Raw genomic sequence first — 22,763 nt, 5'->3', positions numbered from 1 at the left:
TATATAATTGAGCCATATTTGTAAATATACCACAAAAAAGTCAATGCTGTTTAGAGTTCACAAATGCTTTGCAAATGAAGGTTTTCCCCAAATATGGCTTTATTCTTAAAAAGCAGTTGAGGCTGCATGCCTGTGATTGAAGAGCTGACAGGGACATTGAGGGAAGAGGAGTCCAAATCCCACAGAGACAGAAAAGGAAGAGCCTGCAGGTCTCTCAATGAACAATATGTACATACAAGTACGTGGTAAATAATGCAATTGTACAGGTTTGATCATTCTGCAAGTGCGAGTCAATTCATACTACAAAAGCTTCCCACCCAGGCACTCCACAGGCTTGAACAACTTCAATAGCTGTTTTACATGTCCCCTGATCTGTTATGGCAGAAGCACAAAGCAAGCGATCTGGACCTCAAAGGAGTAAGTTTGCTAATCCTGTCATACCAGCACTCCGATCACACTACAGCAAAGCAATAACCACATTCTTGCCTAGCGTGGGTGAAGCGTAGCCAACAGCCTCACCCTGCTCTAAGGCTTCGGTGGCACCTTAATGCTTGCAAAACTGGTCACCATCAGACACTTCCAGTTCTGTCAAAACAAGAGACAGAGAGTTAAACAATGTTCCTGCTAAGTCAACACTTTATTAGAAGTGCCTTTGGCTAAAAGCTGCCAAATATGTACAAACGTAATCTAAACAAATTATGACAATTTTTTTATAAACTCAAGTAACTGCTATGCTGGGGGAAGAGTGTTAGTAAATAAGCACTTTACTGAAATACTCTGAGCTGCACTGGTTTTTTCTCAGTAAAACATATGACCTGGCTTGCTTTAGTTTTGGCCAAAATAGCACTTTCTGTGACTTCTGGAACTTTTCTAGAACAGAAATAACAGGAAGGAAAATACCCCTTCCTCTCAAAAATGAGAGAAAGAGATTCAGTTGCTCTGAGCATTTTTTTTGGTTACTCTCAATTGCTTTACTTGACATTTTATTCCTATGACTTTTTTAGGTTCAGCTATAGAGGAATTCAAAGGAATCATAGGATCAATGTCTAAGGATTGTCTTTTTCCTGGAAGGATCTACGTTATTTTGAGGGTGCTCAGAATACATACAGGAGTCTGCAAAAACACATGCAAAAACTAGGCTGCAAGGTTTTAGCTTCCAAATGCTGTTGTCACTTTTATCTCAGCTGAAGGTGCTCTAGGACACTTTGTCAGCTGTCAGCATTGCTAGAACTGCAGAATTTTGCAGAGCAAGAACTGACAGGCACACAAAGCACTCTGACAATGAGTTATAATGGGACATGTCAGGCATAAAATTGTGATCCTATGCAGAAAGGGGGCACAAAAGAGGTAAGTGAAGCAACAGGCCTGCAGATGTGGTGAGAACTTTGCACAACAGGCCGGGCAAGGAAACAGCAGATTTTGGATTTCGTTTCCAGAAACTCAGGGCAAACTGGGAATGGAGGAGCCAGGAAAGGAAACAACAGTTAGGTTTGCAACTACAACTGCATTTCATCATAACCAAGCCAACGAAAAGGAGGCTGAATTTCAAAGACTGGCTGTTACATAAAGGAATGAAAGGCAGCAAGGGACTGGAAAACAATGGCAAGTAAAACCAGGAATGTTGCAGGGGATACTCCATCACTCCCTCACCACCCATATGGAAGGATCTGTGTGCAGTTTCAACTTCTCTGCAAAAACCACACCATCATCTCTATTCCCTCATCGGTTTCTAACATCTTCATGCTTCATGGTAATAAAATACTGTAAATAAAGATTTGCAATGCTACCTGATGAAAACAGTTGAACTCTCTCAGAAGACCTGTCCCCTTCCTGAGAACAAGAGCTTTTGCCTCTCAAGTTACGTCTTTGAATTCTCATCAGAAGTTGCTTTCCAATTGTAGCAGTGAAGCTAACACCTGTACCATGTGAATAAATTCCAGAGCAGACTGGGAAAAATAAAGAAAACATTTAAAAAAAACAAAAACAAACCAGCTCCATACTACTTACTCCTTCCTGAGCTATTTAACTGTTCCTTTAATAAATACGTTAAACCACAACATCATACAAGTTAATGTGCCATGCTTTTTCGCTGACTTTATAAACAGGAAATTCAGAGCAATGTCCAGCATCCTTCCTTGACATGAGAATTCTGACCACTTTGGGATCCAGCTCATAGCTTACCCACAGCCTAACCTTAACATCTGTAACACATCACTACACTGCACCTGCCCTTGACAGTATAAAGGAATGATGAATGACAGTCTTGCATAGATTTACAGTTTCCAATCCTTTCAGTCAACACAGCAGCCACCAGGATTTCACCCATAAAGCTGGTCATATTCACAGAAGGATGGAAATATCCAGAAGCCTACCCACTCATTCAGCAACACTTCCAACTCCAAAAGTGTAGAGAAAAAGAGTACACTTTATTTCTGCCCTCAGAAATAGCCACTGGAAGATAAAGGAGAAGATAGTAAGAATCACAGAGGATCATAAGAATTGATCATTTCTTTAAGGAATGGTTTGGTTTTTTCTGGAGATAGCAAAAATCTCCAGCAGACAGCTAGAATAAGCAGACACAAGAAAAAGCAGAATAAAAGGAAAAAATAAAAAAATATAAAAACTGAAAAAGGATGCAATTTCATATGTGCAGTTATAATATGAATGAAGCAACATCTCAGGGAAAACGTGCATGTACTCATACTAAAGACAGTAGTATATTTCATGCTCTGCCTATGTGAGCAATTCAGTAGGGTACATGCAACAACCTTAGTCAGGCCAGGTTCTTTGTTTAAGCCCATTAAATCACACGCTGCAAACAGCCAGAGGAAAATATTTGCATCTTCTTTAAAATGTTGGGGGTTTGGGTTTTTTTTTCTCATCCAGGGCAAGAAAATTCTCAGCTGCCTTCCACCTTGTTTTGTAGAACAGCTACCTGGAATACAGATAATGATTCTCCAGAAGGTCACACTGCCAAGTTTGTGAAGGATACTTTTACTAGAGGGATACTGCATTCCAGGGAAATAATCTGGCAAAAATAAATTATCATTATTAAGTCTATGAAAAGTTTATGGAAAAGGTCAGGCATCAGACAACCTCTAGGCACTGTTAGATAAATGTGAAACCCACACAAATATACAAATAGGACTATAAAACTGAACGATTCATCTAACATGATGTGGGCGAGTGTACAAAGGGGCGAGGCAGGAAAGAATTTCAGTGCAGAATTTAATCCACCTCTTCATCCTTTGGATTGGGAAATACCTGCTTCTCTTGTTTTTTCATAGGAGGTAAACTCTGTTTCTTGCTAACTCTGGTTTTTGATAGGAAGATGCAATAAAAGTTACTATTTTTGTTTGTTTTGTAGCTGCTACCATTCTTTAGCATTGTTGTTTTTCTATAATATTGTGATCTGTCCTTATTTTTGGTGCAAGTTACTTGACTTAGTTCAAGAGTAAATAACAGGGGGCATAGTATATAGCATTTCCTACATTTGTTCTGGCTATTTATTCCTCAGGAAATTAAAAGTTTTCTCATCGCTTAGATGACATTGAAATATCCAAAGATTTTTTAGTCCATCAGAAGTTTGTCTATGCATTCCAAATGAAAACAGCTAACCGCAAGGCATCACGGCCTTTTGGAGCAGGACTGATGTGTCGGATCACATTTCCAGCACCAAAGAAAACATCTTGTTCCTCAGAAAACTTACTAGTTATCAAAGTTACTGACTGAACAAGTAATCAATATCCATTTCTAATGAGCTGGAAAATCTCTATTATCTATGAATATTGGGCATGGCGTTAGGAATAATGCTCATGTCATCACATCCAACTGAGGAATAAGCCAACACCAACCAGAGCAGCAACAAGTGTTCCTCAGCTGCCTCCGGAGATAAGAGCCAGCAGTGTGCCCCGGTGGCCAAGGGGCCAGTGGTGCCCTGGGGTGCACGAGGAGGAGCGTGGCCGGCAGGTGGGGGGAGGTGACCCTCCCCTCTGCTCTGCCCTGGTGAGGCCCCAGCTGGAGCCGTGCCCAGTGCTGGGCTCCCCGGTTCCAGACAAGGAACCATGGGAGAGGGTCCAGTGAGGGGCTACAGAGATGGTGAGGGGACTGAAGCGTCTCCCTGATGACAAACGGCTGGGAGAGCCGGGGCTGCCCGGCCTGGCGAGGAGAAGGCTGAGAGGGATCTTCTCCACGCACACAAACACCTGACGGGGGTGTCAGGGGGACGGGGCCAGGCTCTTGGCTGTGGTGCCCAGCGACAGGGCAGGGGGCAGCGGGCACAAACTGGGACACAGGCAGCTCCAGCTGGGTGTGAGGAAGAACTTCCTTCCCTGGAGGGTGGCAGAGCCCTGGCACAGGCTGCCAGAGGGGCTGTGGAGTCTCCTTCTCTGGAGACATTGAAAACCTGCCTGGATGTGACTCTGTGCAACCTGCTCAAGGTGAACCTGCTTTAGCAGGGGGGTGGACTAGATAACCTCCAGGTGACCCTTCCAACCCCAACCATTCTGTGATTCTCTGAATAATAGTAAGTCATCTGCAGAAGTATTTCATCACAAGCGTTTCTTAAATTGATCTAGAAATAGGGCAGAATAAATTTAGTTATCTGTGGGAAAGCAAGGAAAACTGTCAGCTGAGAAAACCCCTGTCCAGTAACTAGAAAAGGTCATTCCTCCTAGTCCTTCATCTCGAATCCAATGTCATTGGACTTGAAATACAAGAGACAGTCTGAGATGCCAAGCAGGGGAGTGGTGCATATAGACAAGAGATGGATGTATCTAGATTGATAAAACTGAGGTTTAGAGCTAGCATTCACTTCTCCCAAATCATAAAAATCATAAAATCTTGACAAAAGCATCCTTGCAGGTGCCGAGCTCATGGGGCCTGCTCCAGATCATGCTGGCAATCACTGCAGCGTGGAGTCAGCCAGAGCACTGCGGGCTGTTAGCATGACACTTGAAAGAAATTGAGAGATGGGTTTGTCATGAATAATCTGCTCTTCAGAAGGTTCAGTTCTTTTCTGAGACTTCTTATTTCACAGTCTGTAATAGCTACATCTGAGAGATACTTTCAGCCAGTACTGGGCAGGAGGTTTTAGTAAATGTGTCTGGAAATAGTAAGCATATGCGATGCTTCCTTGTTTCATACATGCTATGAAAAGGTTAGAAATAACCCACTGAGAATACTCTGGGCATAATTTAACTTGTCCCTTACATAATAAAACACTTCAGCCTGAAACAGAGCCAGGCAGTATTCAATAGGCCACAACCTATTCTCTTCAGGAAGTTACTAATGTGCAACAGCAAAGCAGAAATCTCAATCTGTGACAGCAAGACACAGTCATTCTGGAGTACGCTGTGGCTCAGAAGTACCACTTTTAAACTCTTCTAACAAAGCAAAGCTAAAACTACAGGTTATTTTTCTTGCTTCACAAGAATTGAAAAATAAGCCCAAGCTTTCAACAAGTGACTGAATCTTCCACTTGAACAGCTCCATTAGAACTCCATTAACGCTGCCCAAGCTTTCTACTGAGGCTCTGCAGTCGGCCAAAATATTCAGACAGTGCTTTGGCCAAATGTTTGCTTCAATTTGTATCCTAGTACAGCTTCTTTTCTAGAGCCTTGGGGAAGGGATAATTCAAAGGAAACACTGATTAAGCTGGCTGAACTGCACAACACAAAGATTCCATTCAAAAAGTCTGCTGTTTTTCAACCTGAGTTGCCAACACTATTTATCTCACTGCTCTGATCAGAATGCCATATTGCAGCATGAATTATAGTTAAATCTTGATACACAACAAAGACCGCTCAAATAAACAGCACAGCAAGCTAGGATTTCTTACACTAATTCTTGACATGGAGGTGTGCATGAGCCCTGCAAGGAAAGCAAGAAGAATCACAAGTGTCATGTCACAGTTTACCCATACTATTCATTTTAATTATTCCCAGACTGAGGAGGCTCCCAAGATGGCTGTGGAGTAACACCTCTGACTGAAACCTGGCAGTTGTTGCCAGCTTTTTGTGCTGTAGATGCCTTCCTACAGAATTCTGCAACATTTCATGCCGGCATTGCTTCCTTAAGCTTCACTTTAACTGATGTACAATAGCAAGCAATTTCCTACCTCTCCCCTCAGAAGTCTTCCATTATAATTATTATTCATAATGTTTCTGCTATAGCTAATAAATGGCTCAGCAGCAGCAAGCTTACACAAGAACCACCTCTATAACCCAAGTTCTGTAAAAAATATACAAAGTTATTCTAAGAAATCAAATTGCAGTCAGACTGCTCTAATTGATCCAAGCAGCAGAAGTTCCCTGTAGAAAACTGTGTCAAGGAAACACCTACGAAGTTTTAATACCACAGTGGATTCAGATTGTGCTTCCCTGACTTAACACTAAGTATAAAGCTTCGCATACTTATAAAGAATCTGAAAACCTCATGCAAACTGACAAACTGACTTCATATAATACTTTGCAATTTTTACGTTCCACATTATGACTGAGAAAGGCATCAAACCTCGGAAATGAGAAACAGGATGTAAAGGGTAAGTAGATAAGAAAGAATCTATTCAGCTACGCACTGCGTGGAGAAGTCACAAGAAACTGGGAGTATGCAATGGCACTGTCCGACAAGAGTTTCTATTTGAAAAGACTCATTAAAGTAGGTGCTGCTGTTTCATCTTCTATTAAAAGACTGACTTTGGCTTGCAGTGTTTGATTTGATTTTAAACCAGTGCATATGATTTCCTATGGAAGGAAATAAAAATCCAGTAATGAGATTCCAGTAAAAACAAATTCAGTACGTGGAAAAACAAAGTCTCAGTTAGCACTAATCAGTACAGCTGCAGTGGCTATCGTAGAGCTATGCTAACATACAACCACCCCCTCACTCCCAGAGAATTCCCACTTCACCAAGATCCCAGTTCTGCTTCTGTTTACACCAACAGCTGCACCATGATGCATCAAAACTGGATTTTTGTGAAGAAAATTTATCCCTGTGACACAGTGTTGAAACAAAATACAGAAGCAAGAGCTATATTATTTCCCAGTTATGAAATCAAACATTTTAAAGCAAAGAAAAGTTACTCTTAACTTTTTCTCCTTAAGTTATTTCTACTTCCCTTGGACTAGAGCTTATTTACCTCATTCTACTAGGATATGTTCCAGGTCTTTTTCCATTAACTGCTTTTAAGATTTTTTGAGTTCATTCTTTAAATTTTGCATAGTTGCAGAATTTTTGGTCTTTTTAAAAAAATTCTTTTAAAGTAAAAAAATTACAATTTCTCTTTGATGCCATTCTTAGTGACATGTTCAAAGAATTCCAGCTGAACTAGATACCTAGTTCGTCTTTTAACAGGCTCAATTACTCAGGGTGTTTTGTTTAAGATAGTGTTACAAATGAAAGACATGCTGGAAATAAGCAAATATACTGAAACCCTCTGGGAGTATGGTGAGGGCAAGGTGGGCAACACCACATGCCAGAATATAGTTTTTGCTCTATACAACTGAATCCCAACATTATCAAAATGTAATCCCCTCAAATACCTTAGGCTATTAGAAATCAATACCCTAAAATGTGCTAGAAATTGTTTGTGTAGCACACATGCAAAATGCACATGTAATGCAATGATTGAAAACAGTAAATTACAATGAAGCCACTATGACAACCAATCCAACGCAGCACAGGAAAAAAAAAAAACCACCATGCTAAGTCAAGCATCAATGTTTACAAAAAACCTTCCTTCCAGTTATTTTATGTAAGTTTTTCAGACATTGAGGATGTCTATAAATAAATATGTTGTCTTGCTGTTTCCTTAACAACATTTATGAATTTGGCACTTCCTTCTCATAAACACAAGTCAAGGGATGATGAACCAGGGCTAGAAAAATAATCTTAAGACACTCTATCCTAGACAGCAGGTAAACCCTGGGAAAACCTTGTGACCTTCCCACAGAAGTGGAGAATACTGTTTTCTGTTCTCTGAACAACTCCTCCTTGGTTATTTACAGTCTACAAATCTAGGACATTTGGTCCATGATTAGAAAAATGCTGGCAAACACACGGGCTAGAAAAGATGCCCGATTAAAAATTCCTGCTTGGGGTGGCAAGGAATGACCTAGTCAGATGGGCACATGCATTCTGAGTTTCTTCCAGAGGAGATACAAAACGCAGTAATAACATCCCACCCCCATATTGCTTTTACCAGAATTAATTTTAAGATTGAAACCGTTACTGTATGATTTAACAAAGAATGTGAACTAGATGAGCTCTCATGGTTCCTTGCAGTCCAATTTCTTTTGCTAATTAAAAATAACAGACTGTGCAACACCATTTTTATTCCTTTTATCAACAATACATTTAGTATATGTGAGAACAAACACATCAGTATTGCGACCCAGTTAAAAACCCCATCATTCTAAAGGACTGTTTTATTAAGTATGATTTACCTTTATAAGTTAATGACAACACAGGAATACATAGAGGGAGGGGAAGTTTAAGCAGTACAACATTTAAAAATACCGAGTTACTTTGTTCTCTATTATGAAGCGTTATTTGCACAGCACACTTTACTATCAAAGGTCTAATTCCACGTTCTAACTGTAGAACAAGTTTGACTTTACACAGAAGGAAATGTAGGGTGATGACTTAGGACCTGAAAGGGCACCTTATGGTTACTGAATCCAGACAATGGTCGCTGCAGTCACCTCACTGATAAACTTAACCAGGTTTGTCTTTAAATCTGACTGATTTCTTCATGAAAAGCAATGGCCAAAGACATACCGAAGAGCTGCAGTTTTGTCATTTCAACCCAAAGCCTATGATTTACATTAACCAGTATACCTCCCAGTTTTAAGTTTATTTTTCCCCCTAGAACATGAGGATGCAACAATGCTGAACTTTGTCTCTTAAAATCAAAATATTTCAGGCAGTTTGTTAAAAATAAAGCAACTTGTTTTGAAGCTCTTAACTGAGAAACAGTTGGCACACAACTGTCATCTCAAGGAAAACAATGTAATAAATCTTATGAAAATAAATAAAAAAGAGAAGGTGTTTACATACCAATGCTTAACAGCTGCAAAAGGATCTGTAGTTTTCCAAGGGTACTTCAGTGACAAATCTCCTGACACAGTTCAGATTTCTTGAATACCACAGTCATGCAAAAAGAGCCATTTCTCATCTGCAGGTAGGGTCAGCAGAGAAAGAAAATAAAACCAAAATAATGTAGTTCAGAATAACAACTCTAAAATTCACACTGACGCGCAGAGCTGTGAGCCCCATACAACCACCCTACCCACCTAATTACATTCAGCTGCTTGTCATGTGGTCTTGCTGACAGATCAAGTGATCTCTTTTACTCCTTTTAAAACTAAGCAACAGTAGCTAACCAGATCCCCCTAAACCAGGTAACAAACATTGAGCCTTTGCGTACACTAACTGACCCTCCTCCTTCTTGTCATAGGGAGAGGAAGTTGCACTGTTTCATTACAAAAAAGTAAAATAAAATACAGCAGACACCGTAGCCTAATGAAACACAGTGAGCACCAAAAGCTCCCAAAACCTAATGGAGAATTTTAAGTTTTGAACCTGGTTTTATTTTATGCCTTTGCAGATGACAAAATGGGCACAGACACCAAAGTGAGACCATGTGACAAGGAGCTGGAAGGATTTAAGAGGGCAGTGGCAGCAGTACTGCATGGCTTTGTGGGCATCCATGTCCAGCCTCTTCTGCTCAAGCACTTCTGATGGCAACAAGCTCCAACAAAAGACCAGATGTGAAGATGTTGCCAGAAAATTTCTGAGCCGTTGCAGCTAAATCTGCGAGCCCCAACCCCCTGCACAATCCTGAGACATGTGCAGCCATTTTAAACATGTAAATAGTTTCAAGGAAATAAAGTTACTGATTTAACATGTAAACCAACTCAACAATGAGTCCACAAGCACCCAACAGGCAAGATTCACATGTCTGGCCACATTGCACCACTGGGTCTGCACCCAGGCACTTGCTGGACGGAGACCCCTGCGCTTGGTCCAAGGGGTGAGAGGGACCATCCAGGCGCCTGCAGGCACCATGAAGCATCGCCTCTCTCACAAACACCCCTGACACTACAGATGCTAGCACCAGAGGTCTGAAAGGCACGGACAAAGCAAGTTTGACATTCATGTGTAAGATGTCGCAGATGGGAGCTTTTACAGGTAACAAGTAGCCTTGCACAGCCTTTTTGATCTCAACTTCTTTCCTCACGGTGTTTGAGAGCAGATATGTAAGAAAGGAAACTAAAAAGGCTTCTATGACTCCCCTCCAGTCTCATCATTTAAGAAGTGCTGCAGACAGCCTGCTACAGCATTTAACATATCCTTAATGCATTCACCTACCAGTAACAAACACAACTCCACAAGCTCCTTAATCCACCACTCATTTCAGGGCTCAACTATTGCGCCTCCTTTCCTGTGAATCAAGGCAATTTTCATTGCCCTGACCCCAGTGAAAAACCTAAGTTCTGTTACACAGAGTTGGCAAACAACTATCCACGGTGGAACGCTTTTTCATGCTGTGCCTTAGCATTTTTCCAGATTTAACTAAAATCCATTTCTTTGACATATTGTTACAGGTTATAATTTTAAACACTCTACCCCTTCTTTGCTTATTTTGGTATCCTATAAATTTCACCACACTTTCAGAAGAATACAGAAGTCCCTTTTTTGCTTCCACATGCAGTAAAAAAGTTTGTGTTCAATTGTCAGCAACGCGAACATTTTTAACCTTTAACTGCTTCCCTGATCGATACCAGCACATTGCTTACTGTGAAGAAATATTCAGACCACAAGCACCCGAGAATTTCTCGTAACTGCTCCAGAGCACAGAAGGAGGAACAGGATAAGAAGTGTTGACAGACAAAGCAACAACTCTTCTGTCATGTTGCAAACAGCCCTGGGGGGTGGCTACACACACTGAACACCCTGTCTGGAAGCCTCAACCAGCAATGTAAATGGAGTTCAAACTTGTCTCAAACAGTAAGGTTTTTGCCATCTTTAAGGGAAAAACAATTCATAAATAATTCCTAGACTTCAGCTTTTTACTTCAGGATGAAACGAGGGTGCTTAACTTTCTTCTTACCAACCTGGTGTGAGGAATACCAATTGATTTTCCCTTCACCCTTCCAGGAAAGAGTGTTATCCAGAACAGTAAGACTGTGCTAGGAAGGTACAGATGAAATAAAGCTTATTTTCTGAGGGTGACGTTATGTTGATTTCAAACTGCAGAGTTAGAATCCAGAGGGCCTCACTTTATAAACTGGGAAAACATCAATGTTTGGTTACTTAAAGTCTTTGTTTTTAGACACACAAATCTGCTGTGGTGTGATTTGTGTGAAGAGGGTTGGGAAGAGCCAACCCTGCTGTGGTGGCAGGCAGCGCAGGCAAACGGTGCGGCAGCAGCTGGCACAGGAACCACTGCAGCCAGCCCAAGGTAAGCCTTGATCTCACTGCTACCCGGATCTTAGAGGGTTATAAGAGCTTGGGCATTTTCTAAGTTTATGTAGGGGGATCAAAATTACTCCAGTAAAGTCCTGAAACTCTGAATGTAGTTTTGAAGCTACAGTTCTACAAAGGAATGGCCACCTATTTAGTTATTAAATCTTCCCACCATTTTCACAGACAAGTTTTATGAACAGGTTGTATGAACAAGATGGTCAGAATGCATGGAATTTATATCTGCCTTGTAAACATTATCTATGATATACAGGTCTAGGAATTTAGGGGGAAATTTGAGGAGGGTCAAAAAGAGTGGACAGTGTGGAGCATTCTTCATCACAAGCACCAGAATATTTGCCTTCATACATTTAATGCTCTTGAGAAAAGTAGCAAATGTCTTAACTGTCCTGTGGCAGGTGTTTCCCCTAGAAGAAAATACTGGATTGTTACTTGTCTGACCATGGTTCTTGCAGGAATTAAGACATCTGCCACTGGAGACAGAAAGAGAGGAAGAGGAGGATCTAGCAACAGTCCATTTCAGGTAGTGCTACAGAAAAACTCACCTGTTTTCAAAGCCAAAAGCTGTGCCTAACATCAGTGTCAACTGCCCTCCCTCTCCCCACTCCCCAATGACCCAATTCTGCTGGAGGTCTCCTCTTCAGCACTCTGACCTGATAACGGCTTTTTCCAACACACACCAAAAAACTCACCACGCTTTTACCAACAGCCATAGGTTTCACACATGCATTTAACAGATGACCTGCAAGTCTATGGAATTAAAACCAACCAGCAGGCAGCCAAGGGTAATGGTATTTGTTAGCGTCCACAAATCTTATCTGTGCCACAAAACCCCTACTAGCCATCAAAGAAGAAACTTTTAAAAAAATGCAAGAGGGGGGAAAAGCAGACACTGGGACACACTGCCTACAAAGGGACTCGCATATATGGTAGCAAACTTCAAGAAGAGCCAGAGCACATGCTATACAGAAATTAATTCACAGTGACAAAAATACCCTACAAAACACAAAAAGAAGAGATGAGAAAATAGTAAATAGGAAAAATATGAACATATTAATTGGTACAGGCAGATTCCTACAACTGTAAAACAGAATTATAGTTGTTTCTGTGGAAGGAAGTCAGCTTCTCATGAAAAGACACTCTGGAAAAAATTAAGAGGGACTGATGGGATGCGCTGCGAAAGTAAATTGACCAGCTGTCATGTGAATGAGCTTGCTACTTACTGCCGCAGCAGTCCATAAATGCAGTAATGCACCAATACCTCAAGAAAGAACTAAAAAGACCTGAAAGAAGACAAAATCCTATATATTGATTTTTTTCCTGTTTTCCTCTCACCAATATCCTTCCAAGAAAAAAAGACAGACAACCCACACAAAAGAGCGGCTTTCACATCAGAAATGTAATAGCTGAACTTTGCCAGCATCAAATCATGAAATACCTCTTTAGCGATTAAAATGAAAGTAGGTCAGGCAGGCCTTCCTGCTACCCAAAAGGCACATCTAAATACTTAGTAATATTATAGATTAAAGTAAAAGTTGTATGTTTTGTTCTTTTAACTATAATCCAGTCTAGGCAGTTTAGATCTAGTAATGGTAACAACTTTCTTTTAACATTAAAGTGTTGGTATGTTTAAGGTCAGTAGTGTTTTACACAGAAAAGAATTTCTTATAAACAGTCCCCTTCAAGAGAGGCTCTAGATGACTAACTTTCAAGAGTTACTAGTGTCTCTTCAAGAACATAAAAAAGTTAACACTAAAAAAATCAATAAAATAAATGCATCAATTTTGTTTTCATGGAACATTACAAGGTCTAAAGACAGGAATCCTTCCCAGCAGCTGGGCGCTCAACATCAGCACTTTGGAAAACATTAGGTCAAACCATCACCTTTTTCACAGGAAAAACATCAAAAGATTGCTTCCCAAAATAAAATTTGTTTATATTTGAACCCATTAGTATCTCAGAAAGAACTACTAAAATTATCCCAAACAAGCAGATCTAAACGATTTTTCAGTTCTGTTGAACTACGAATTTACTGCCTCCTCATCACTTATTATTAATGTCAGTGAAGGCACAGTTTATCCTGAGGCAAAGCCAAGAGCGTAGGTGCTTGCTCCAGATCTGAATGAAAAGGGAAAGAAAAAAAATTAATTCAGTTCTGAAATATTAGAAAGCAAACAATAGGAAAAGATACAGCGTTCATGTACAAGGTGTTAAGACACCGAGAAATAATGAATAGAAAGTTCTGTATTTAAAACAGCAATAAAATAAATGTATTAGTGTAAGAACAAACAGGATTATCCATTTTGACTGAAATGAACCAATTTGATCCTTTTGCTTGTAGGAAATTCTATTTTGGCAACATTCACACTATTCAAATTCCATCATCTGCAATTACAAGAGGAATATTTAACCTAATGATGGATGTATTACTCAACATGCTACAGCTCTTCTGTGAGATTTACGCTGGTTCCACATTTAGTAAAACCAAAGTGGGTGCCTGACAATGAAGAGGGCACCTAGAACAGTAATGCATGCAGATAGAAAAGTTCCTGTGTTTCGGTAAGAAGCTATAAAAGCACGCTAATCATTTAACATCTCTATCTTCAGTCTGAAGAGTTACTAATCGCATTTTAGATCAATGATCTTTATCTACATATAAAAAGGGCTGATGACTAAGTGTTTGTTTTTTTAAAAATTAACAAACATAGTAGCTTTACAGGAAGCTGTTGTACCAATGTAAGGAACATGTGCACTACAGCTTCCTTAGAAAGGATTTTCAACATTTTACAATCCTATAACGTTAATATAGTTTTGAGGTTTCTTTCTTATTTTTATTCATGCTTAAGCTTAATCAATATGCATTCGTTCTTCGCACTACCCAATCCAGTGTGTCTTTGCCAAGTAAAAGACACTGCTTTTTAAAACTGATCAGCAGAGTTCCAATTTGGACACAGCTGCATTTTCTTTCCAGCACAAGATGACCCTGTTCACAGCTTTTGTAAATCTACTTAATAGATCAAGTAAGTGGTCCTTCATTCCCCACATAAGCTGACAATAGTGTCATTTACAGTTTAGTTGCTCTCAGGAGGAAAAATCAAAAGGCTAGTTATTTGCACTGTTTGACAGATATAGAAGTATGCCTCTTCTGAGCCACAGCAAAGTACTCCTTGCGTCCCATATTATTCTTTGATCTTCCATGCAATGAAGCATATGAAACCAAACTAAACACCTGTGATGCCTATTTCTCTCCTTTACCATTTCTTAAACTGTGAACATCATTAACAGTACAGCTTCTTCATTTTTACGCTTACTCAGTGACTCCCTAAGTTAAATAACCTGACTGGTTGATCTTCTTTCCTTCAGGGTGGGCTTATAAAGGTGGTGATTCTGAAGTATATTACCGAAGTAGGTCTTTCGGTTCCATTGGCCACTCCCTGCGCAACTCCCCATTATGAAAAATGTTACTGCTCCCATTCCTCATGAACCCTCAGGATGCTAGGCTGAAGAAAAATTCCCTAAAGCTCAACAGACCACACTGGAGATTATGAATGCAAAAAGGACTTCTCAGAGCAAAGCTCCAAATTTGCAATGTAAAAAACAAAGCTGAAATGAGGACATTCCTTAGCCTAGTTTCCTAAGGAAACAAAGCTCATTAGAGAGAGGGGCAGAGACATTGTATTTCTGTCATTTCTGCCTTCCCCCCCAACATTTGAATCTGTCAATCAGTTTTAACACTCCTTCACAAAGGGGAAGAAGCCACAAAGATATGAGGTTGCTATATGCTTTGTGAAAAATTGGCAGCTGGATAAAGGAAAGAAGCAGACGCATGCCTCCACTGAAAGCTGGCAGTTCAGGTTTTCAGTTCTGTAAGGGGCACCCACTAGCTGGCCAAGTTTTACTTGCATTGCTCCAGGCTAGCTGCAGCACATACTGTGACATTCAACTTCATGTTTACTTTCAATTTGGATTTAAAGTCATTTTCTATTTTAAAGCACTTCTATTATTAAAAATAAAAATTAATAGAATAAAACCTAGTTGAGTTTCACTGTATTAGCAGTTCAAAATTTTTGGGTTTCTGTGTTTTGTTTTTAAACCTACTAGAAAGCATGATTCTACTTTGGCAGCACATACTTTTCATAGGTCTTCCAAAGCCTGCTCTTCAGCTTCTGCTGACACACAGCAGGATCTCAGGCCCTGTCCTGTGCACTGGGTGCTGTGTCCAAACTGACAATTCTAGAAAACTATCGAATAAAGATTCAGTCACCTCTTCTACTTCATAGCTGAAGAACATTAAAAAAAGTACTTCAACAATTCCAACTTTGGGCTACATTTATCCCAACCAAAATTATGAGAGTTTTACCATCAAAATCAGAATAAATGCAATCAAATTCAGACAGCGCAGTCTTCAAACTTGGATGACACCATCTCTGTACAGAGATGTCTATCCTGACACCATTCTAATGCAAGAAAGAGTATGGAAAAATTAAATGTAGCCAGACAGTTTGTGCCTCAGCACAAAAGGCCTGTCAAGTTGAATCATTGTTAGAGGAGAAAGTCAGCGGAGCATGTGCTGTTACAGGCACCGGATCTTTTAAAGTGCTGGGTAAGAAACACTCTGTTGCAAATGGACGATACCAGCACGGCTGGAACCTGACCCGACGCTTGTATTTTGGGTGGCATTCAGTCATGCACAAAATTATCTTCGCTGCTGCCTCCTGCCCCTTTCCTACCTTACTATCAGTCTTCCCATTGTCTTCGAGAAGTGCCTTTATCTAATACGGTTTAGTCTTACCCATTTTTCATCTGTAAAAGTATCAGACATAGAAAAAGGGAACAGCTATTGGGAAATGGGTTTACAAACTCAGGAGAATAGCACTGCATTGGTTTACACTTTGATACTACCTTCAGAACCATAAAAACAAGGACATTTGCTTTTTTTTTTTCCCCCTGAGGTAGTTTAAAATACTGAAGAACTTGTCAGGTCAGCTCAAAAGCACTGGCCAGTACATGAAAAGGATTCCAATGCCTGGTACTATGCAAAACTGCCATACATATATCCGAGTATTTTCAACCCCCTGACACCACAGCAACATCACAGGAAAAAGTTACTCTGGTTATGTGTCATATTTTGACCTATATGCCATAACTTAATCTTCAAAGCTCACTATATTGGAAAACAAATCACAGACATTGAGACTACTTATTACAATAATCAAAAGTAAATTCTGTTGTGTTATGTATGAAAACAACATAAGGATGTTCCAGGAAAGAAATTAGGGGTTAGGACTTCTCATTCACTGTGGTTTTACCTCCACTGGAGATAAAAGGGTATGATTTCAACTGATTCAATGTCATTCATGTTTGTCCTGTGTCCTGACAGGGATGCAGCTTTCAGACTAAAAAGACCAAAAAAAGAAATGAGGAAAAGAAATCTCATAACCAGATGCTGTTCCCAGAGGAAGACTGCGTAGGAATATATTTGTATAAATAGGGGGGGGGGGAAAAAAGTGTATCTATATAAAATGCTGGCTTTTAGATAAGTATTTTTTAAACCATGCTGTATTTAAAAAACTCTTCAGCCGTGTTTGAAGTCCATTCTGTAAACACAACTGTATCTCCAGCATGAATGGTATCTGCAAGACAAGAGGAGTGAAAGCAAGTCCTTGAACACTTAACATGGCCAGCCAAGTAAATAAATGCTTAGCTATAAATATATAAGTAACCCTGTGAAATTACTGAAGAACAAACTTAACTATCTGCAGGACCGGATCGCATGTGCAGCGAAGTACTATAATGCAGCTTTAATACAGAAGAGTGTATTTGATGATTAACTATTTAAATCCTAAGTTTAATAGATTTTAAATGCAACTTGTTACAATTCTTTGCTAAGGCATTAACAGGGGAAAAAGTTGTAATTCCTTATATTCCACCTCTAGTGCCAATTTTGCCTGTTTCTAAACTAAATTCTTACTGACCCTCTGCTGACTACAACAGACTGCTCTTAGCAATGCCATTGATCTGCAAGTCTAGGGTTATGCTGAAAACTGACATAATCAATGGTCGTTATGCCAGCAGAGCAGACACCTGGCGGTAAGAGAACAACCAAGAATCCAGACATGACATACAAAGATTACTGACGATAATACTTTTTTCGGTAAATACCAAAAGCTACTTAAAAATTCTTCTATCTCACCAATCTTCTCTTCAAAAGAAAAGGAAACATGTAGTCAAGTGATAAAATTATGTTCTCCCATGTTTAATGATAGTGATGAAAACAAGCTTACAGTCTGGTTTTAGCTATCTGGTCACAGATGAGAAGTTTTAACTGTAAACCAGCATAAGTTGTAGCACATTCCCCCCACCCAGAAATCCTTTGTGCAAGAGATTAAGTAGATGTAAAATTAGAACCCTGAACTAGAAACACAGGAACATGCAGTTCTTTTTGTCATCTTTTTAACCATGCTTTTGAGACATTCATTTAGCATCACAAATACTATTCCTACAATTAACAATTCAGCATTTGAAACACATATTGTAGTATACGCTCTTCCTTGTCTGGAAAACACTTGGAACAGTCACAAAGGTAGTATAAGTCTATGAAAAGAAACAAGGGCTAGAAGGCAAGTCTACGTAATGATAGATTTCAAAGAAAAGGCAGGCAGAATAGATTTTAGAAACTGGTCAGTGCCACTAATGCATTCTATGTCATGGGAATCAATAAACATTTTGTAGAGTTTCAATAAAAACCATAAGTATAGAGAAATATCACCTTGCCAGTAACACCTAGCAGAACTGCTAACTCCAAACATGCCTGTGTTATCCTAACAAAAACTCCTGAGCAGTAACCATCAGGGAAAGCATTTGGGGAGTCACATGATCAGAAAGCTCAAAATACACCTGATGCATCTCTAAGGAGAGGTAAAAACTAAAGTTTCGTGTCTTTGACAGTTCTAGACATGTCCTTTTTACTTTGCCAGCGCTGTAAAAAAACACCATATATATGAATATAACCTCGTTACTTACAGAGCCAGAAAAAGCAAGCTGTTTTTCTGATGGATTTAACTTTCCTTAGATCCAAGGGCATCAAGGCGTTAGCTTACCCCGAGCAAGGCCAAGACGGCTAAATTCTGGCTAAACAGATAAATCACACCTTACAGTGCTCCCTCAACAATTTACCATTTTTAAAGGCTGTTTTTTGTTGGCTTTTTTTTTTAATCAGACATGCGACAAACTTCACTTTTTGAGCAAAAGAAACGCACGCCTTGAGCTGCGGGAAACGGCTGCTCCACGCGAAGGAAGGCCTGAGAGGGACTATTTGCGGCCGCGGAAGCACCCGTGCAGGTGTGTGGAGAGCAGCCGACCGGCCTCGGCCTCGCAGCGGCTCCCCGGAGCTCAGGGCTGAGACCCCTCAGTACCGAGCGGCCCGGCCGCGCTCCCCGCGCCGCCCTGAGGGGGGTCCCCGCGCCACCCGCCCGCTGCGAGCACGGGAGTCACCCTCCCACCGGTGATTCCACTCGCAGCCCAAACCACGCGTCCCGACGCTATTCATTAACTCCCCCTGCGGCGGAGCCGTGTCCCTGAGCCCCCCGCCCTGCAGCGCCCCCCTCGGAGGGCGACATGGCGGCCAGAGCCCCCCGCCCGGCTCGCTACCCGCCTACCTGCTCGCCTCCCCCGGTCACCGGGGCTCCCGCGGCCGCGTCCCTCCGGCCCTGCCCTTCCCGTCAAGGCAGCATCACTTCCCGTACGGCCCGAGGCGGAGGCGGGCAGCACCGCCCCTGCCCCCCGGCCCGGCTGAGCGGGCTGGCGAACGGCGCAGCCCCGCGGGTCCAGGCGCTGCCCCCGGCCACTCGCCCCGCTCAGACCCAGGAGGCCGGTTCAATTCAGCCGGCTGGCTGGCTCTCCAGCCGTAACCCTCCCCGCTCTTCGGAGTTTAATCGCAGTTCCTGTGGGGCGAGGGAGGCTGCGGCGGGTGGTACCGGGTTACGCACGCCCCGCCGTGGATGTGGCGGGTTTTCCCGCGGCCCGCTGGCTCCAGTCCCTCAGGAGGGAGCGGCCGGCCCTGCGCCCCCGCCGCCCAGCGCCTCAGGGAGCCAGCCGGCCGCACCACCACCCCTGCCTGCCCGCGGCAGTCCGGACACCCCCTCTTCTTCGGACCTGCCGTCTTTACGGACAAACCTCCAGCAATTCATCCTTACTAAGAAAGGGCCTACCGGACTCCCGTCACGCCTTGTTAAAATAGCTGGTTAATCAATCTGTCCTGGTCCTGTAAAGAAAGGAAGCCGCAGTAGTAGTTCTGTGTTCACACTCGCCAGACTTGTGGCATTCCCTCAGGTCCAAACTGGATTTATCACGTGCTCGACTGCACCTCCCAGTTCACTTCTGCTGCTGTCCTCCCACCTTGGCTCCTTTCTGCAAAGTCCACGCAGTGCCTCCTCCAGCTGTCATGCTGTTCCCAGCTGTGGGAAAATCACCTTGAGGGGGGAAATTAGAGAAAAATTGGGTCCTAATAGAAGCGTATTACAAAAAGTTTCTTAGGGTAAAACACAGCTATCGCCTTCAGGATGGTTGGCATGCACAGAATCTACCATCACCACAGTTCCCTAAACAACACATCCCGCCAGCTCAGCAGATGCTGACAGGAGTGACAGAGGATGGAGCGGAGACCCTGTGGCCAGGCACTGTCCTGCTCCCTGCAGGAATGGTACTCAATGGCACCACACAGCTGACAAGCTGCGTACCAGCTTGAAGAATCAAGCTTGTCACATGAAGAATCCATGACATGTCCATGCCCGAGCCAACTGTTCTGCTGAAATGACTTCCCTCAGATGAAATAATCTCATTGTAATACTAATGCCCACCTCCATCTCAAAGTTACCTGCCTCCACGGCACTACTACACCTCACTGGGCACACGATACCAGTTAGTAACAACAATATCTATGACTAGAGTCACTCAAGCTACACCTAAATGTGATGGAAGTGGACCAGTCCTGGACTGAAATAAGTCCAGGGCAGGGGGAATTGTCTAAACTCTTGGATTACCCAACTCTGATTCAGTGTTCACAAAGTTAGGTCAATCTAACTCACTCTAAAGTTGTTATGAAGGGACTTCTAATCAAGGTAGTCAGCCTTGGGGGAGCATGAGAAACACAGAACAGATAGTGAAAAGAACACCCTTATCTAATTTACGCAGAAAGAAGCCTTCAAGTGAGGAAAGTTCTGTTTATGAGAGGAAACAGGATGTTAAGGTGTTGCAATCCACTGACATCAACAGAAAATGAGTTGAAATTAGGACAAAGATAATAGTGGTAGTAGGAGATCATGACCTCCAACGCAAATAGCCCCCCTGAAAGAGGGCAAACCCTCGCTTGAGGAGCATGCATAGTCAGCAGAGAACTTCAGCAGTGCTGAGGATGTGTACGAATTTGCATTAGAAGCGAGAAACTTGTAACCAATCTTGTGTATGCTGAATGAATATGCAATATACTGTGAAGTATAAAAAGTGGAGAAGTGAGGGGAAGATTCCATCTCAACTTCTGGGATCAGTCAACTGGCTGAACCTGTCCTCTCCCCCATTGACTTATGCATGCTAAATAACTTATTCTAGCTGTCATTAGTAATTAAGGTTTTGGTTGTGTATAGTTCAGTTGTGCATCGTTTCAAGCTTGGTTTTGCAGACAGCCCCTATCACCAGCAATCACAAATCTTAATTTGTCACAACTTTATAATAAAGAGTGTTATTCCATTAACTGTTAGTGTGAGTCCTTTGTGGGCACTAGCAGTTGCCGGCAGCAGGTAACACATTTAAACAAAGCCAGCAGACCCGCCGAGGGGTCCCCTGGATGCTGTTGGCATGTTTCTCTGAACAAGGCAGTCAAATTGCCCTTAGATCCAGTGGGACTGTTCAAGGAAGGGTCCCTGTAACGTGACTGACAGACTGGTCCGGCACAAGGGTCTCAGCTTTCCTGGTGCGCTGACAGACAGATCAAACACCTGGTGGTGAGAGGATTCCCCCTCTCCCCCCTTTTCACGTGACACTGGCTTTAAATAGCGCGCACCCAGGGAAAGGATTCTTTCCCTCACGCTGCCTGAACAAGATTTTGTGTTAAAACCAAAAGAAATTTCTCCCAAGATCTGCAGGTTTTAGGTGGTTTTTTTAGAATTACTAAAGTCTTGAAATATCTACTCATCTCGTTTCCCTGAGACTCCTCTCAGATACTGTTCTCTTTATCAGACATGTCCACAGCTATTGCAAGATGAGTGCTGTCCTACTGAGCTACACACTGAAGTGCTTCTCCAAGTACAACCCCACTTTCAGGCAACCGTGTCTCCTGAACAGCCACTCCAGCCTCATTTTGTCAGGAACAGAAGGTGTGCGTATGCACGTGCTGTATGTGTGTGTATGTCTGTATATACAGGGATGAATATAGGCTAAGGACACCAAAGCTGGGTAACACTCCCTTCTCAGTCCTCCGTACACCCACATTCCCAACAGAACTGAAGCATTAAGAACAGAGAGCTTGACAAGCAGATAAAAATGGTGTTTATTACTTGGAGGATCAGAGGCAATCCAAAAAATCCCACAAAGAGCGTAACTGTCCAACAGCGACTTTCTTTTTCCAGTTCTCTGGTGGTTATTTCAACTTAGACGTGAAGACATATGTTTAAACATTCAGAATTTTAGACATATTTCAACATTCACGTCCCTACAGACTGGTAGCACACACACGGGTCTGCAGTTACATCTTCGGCGGGCGGGTTGCCCCGGAGGCGACGGCAGGACGGCTCCGTGTCCCCGAGGGGCCGGGCCCCTGTGTCCTCCCGGGGCAGACGCGCAGGCCCGGGCTGCGAGGCGGCCCCTGGGGACGGCGCCAGGGCCGCGGCGCGGCTCGCACAGTTCCTTCAGGGCCTCTTCTCCGGTGCGGCGGCCGCCGGCGGCCCCGCCGTGCCCTCGGGGGGCTGCGGCGGCCCGGACGACTGGAAGACGGGCCGGTAGATGTAGAGCCCGCTGGCCACGCCGAGCGTCACGGCCAGCGCCAGGTGCGGCAGCGGCAGCCGCCCCAACATGGCCGGCAGGGGGCGCCGCCACGCCCGCAGGCACCGGCGTGAGGCGGCCGGGCCTCTCCGCGCTCCTCGGCGGCGCCTTCACCCCCCGGCGGGGAGCGGGGAGCTGGGAGCGGGGGCCGGGAGAGGGGGAAGCAGCAGGCCCTACTCCCCCCGCCCCAGCAGCGCTTCGCCCCGCGGGCCCGGCGCCCCTCACCTGAAGGACACGGGGAC

General features: G+C 42.7%; 2 protein-coding genes across 5 annotated transcripts in view; both read right to left on the bottom strand.

The window, feature by feature from the left end:
• RAB27A (RAB27A, member RAS oncogene family) overlaps positions 1-19,477 on the bottom strand; it is a 34,032-nt gene extending 14,555 nt beyond the window's left edge. Inside the window, exons 1-3 of one of the 4 annotated variants that reach the window (XM_080396679.1) lie at positions 19,146-19,465; positions 9,058-9,175; positions 6,578-6,743 (exon numbers count right to left, since the gene is read on the bottom strand). The gene's annotated coding sequence lies outside the window, so the exon portion shown is untranslated. Of the gene's footprint in view, positions 1-6,577; positions 6,744-9,057; positions 9,176-19,145 lie in introns of all 4 variants that reach the window. The other 3 variants (XM_080396681.1, XM_080396678.1, XM_080396680.1) reach the window with 3 other exon arrangements.
• A 2,529-nt stretch (positions 19,478-22,006) lies between these two features.
• Positions 22,007-22,557, bottom strand: LOC308067579 (protein PIGBOS1-like). The gene has a single exon (XM_080396684.1). It carries the CDS (start codon positions 22,551-22,553, stop codon positions 22,389-22,391), a length of 165 nt encoding a protein of 54 aa, XP_080252810.1. The 5' UTR covers positions 22,554-22,557; the 3' UTR covers positions 22,007-22,388.
• Between the last annotated feature and the right edge of the window lie 206 nt (positions 22,558-22,763).

The sequence above is a fragment of the Falco punctatus genome, assembly GCF_963210335.1.
Source record: "Falco punctatus genome assembly, chromosome: 7".
Taxonomy (NCBI): Eukaryota; Metazoa; Chordata; class Aves; order Falconiformes; family Falconidae; genus Falco; species Falco punctatus.
The sequence above is the reverse complement of the archived record's forward strand: the minus strand, read 5'-3'. Positions and strand labels throughout refer to the sequence as shown.

Excerpts from the sequence above, each read along its gene's own strand:
- LOC308067579 (XM_080396684.1), bottom strand. The coding sequence starts at position 22,553 with ATGTTGGGGCGGCTGCCGCTGCCGCACCTGGCGCTGGCCGTGACGCTC.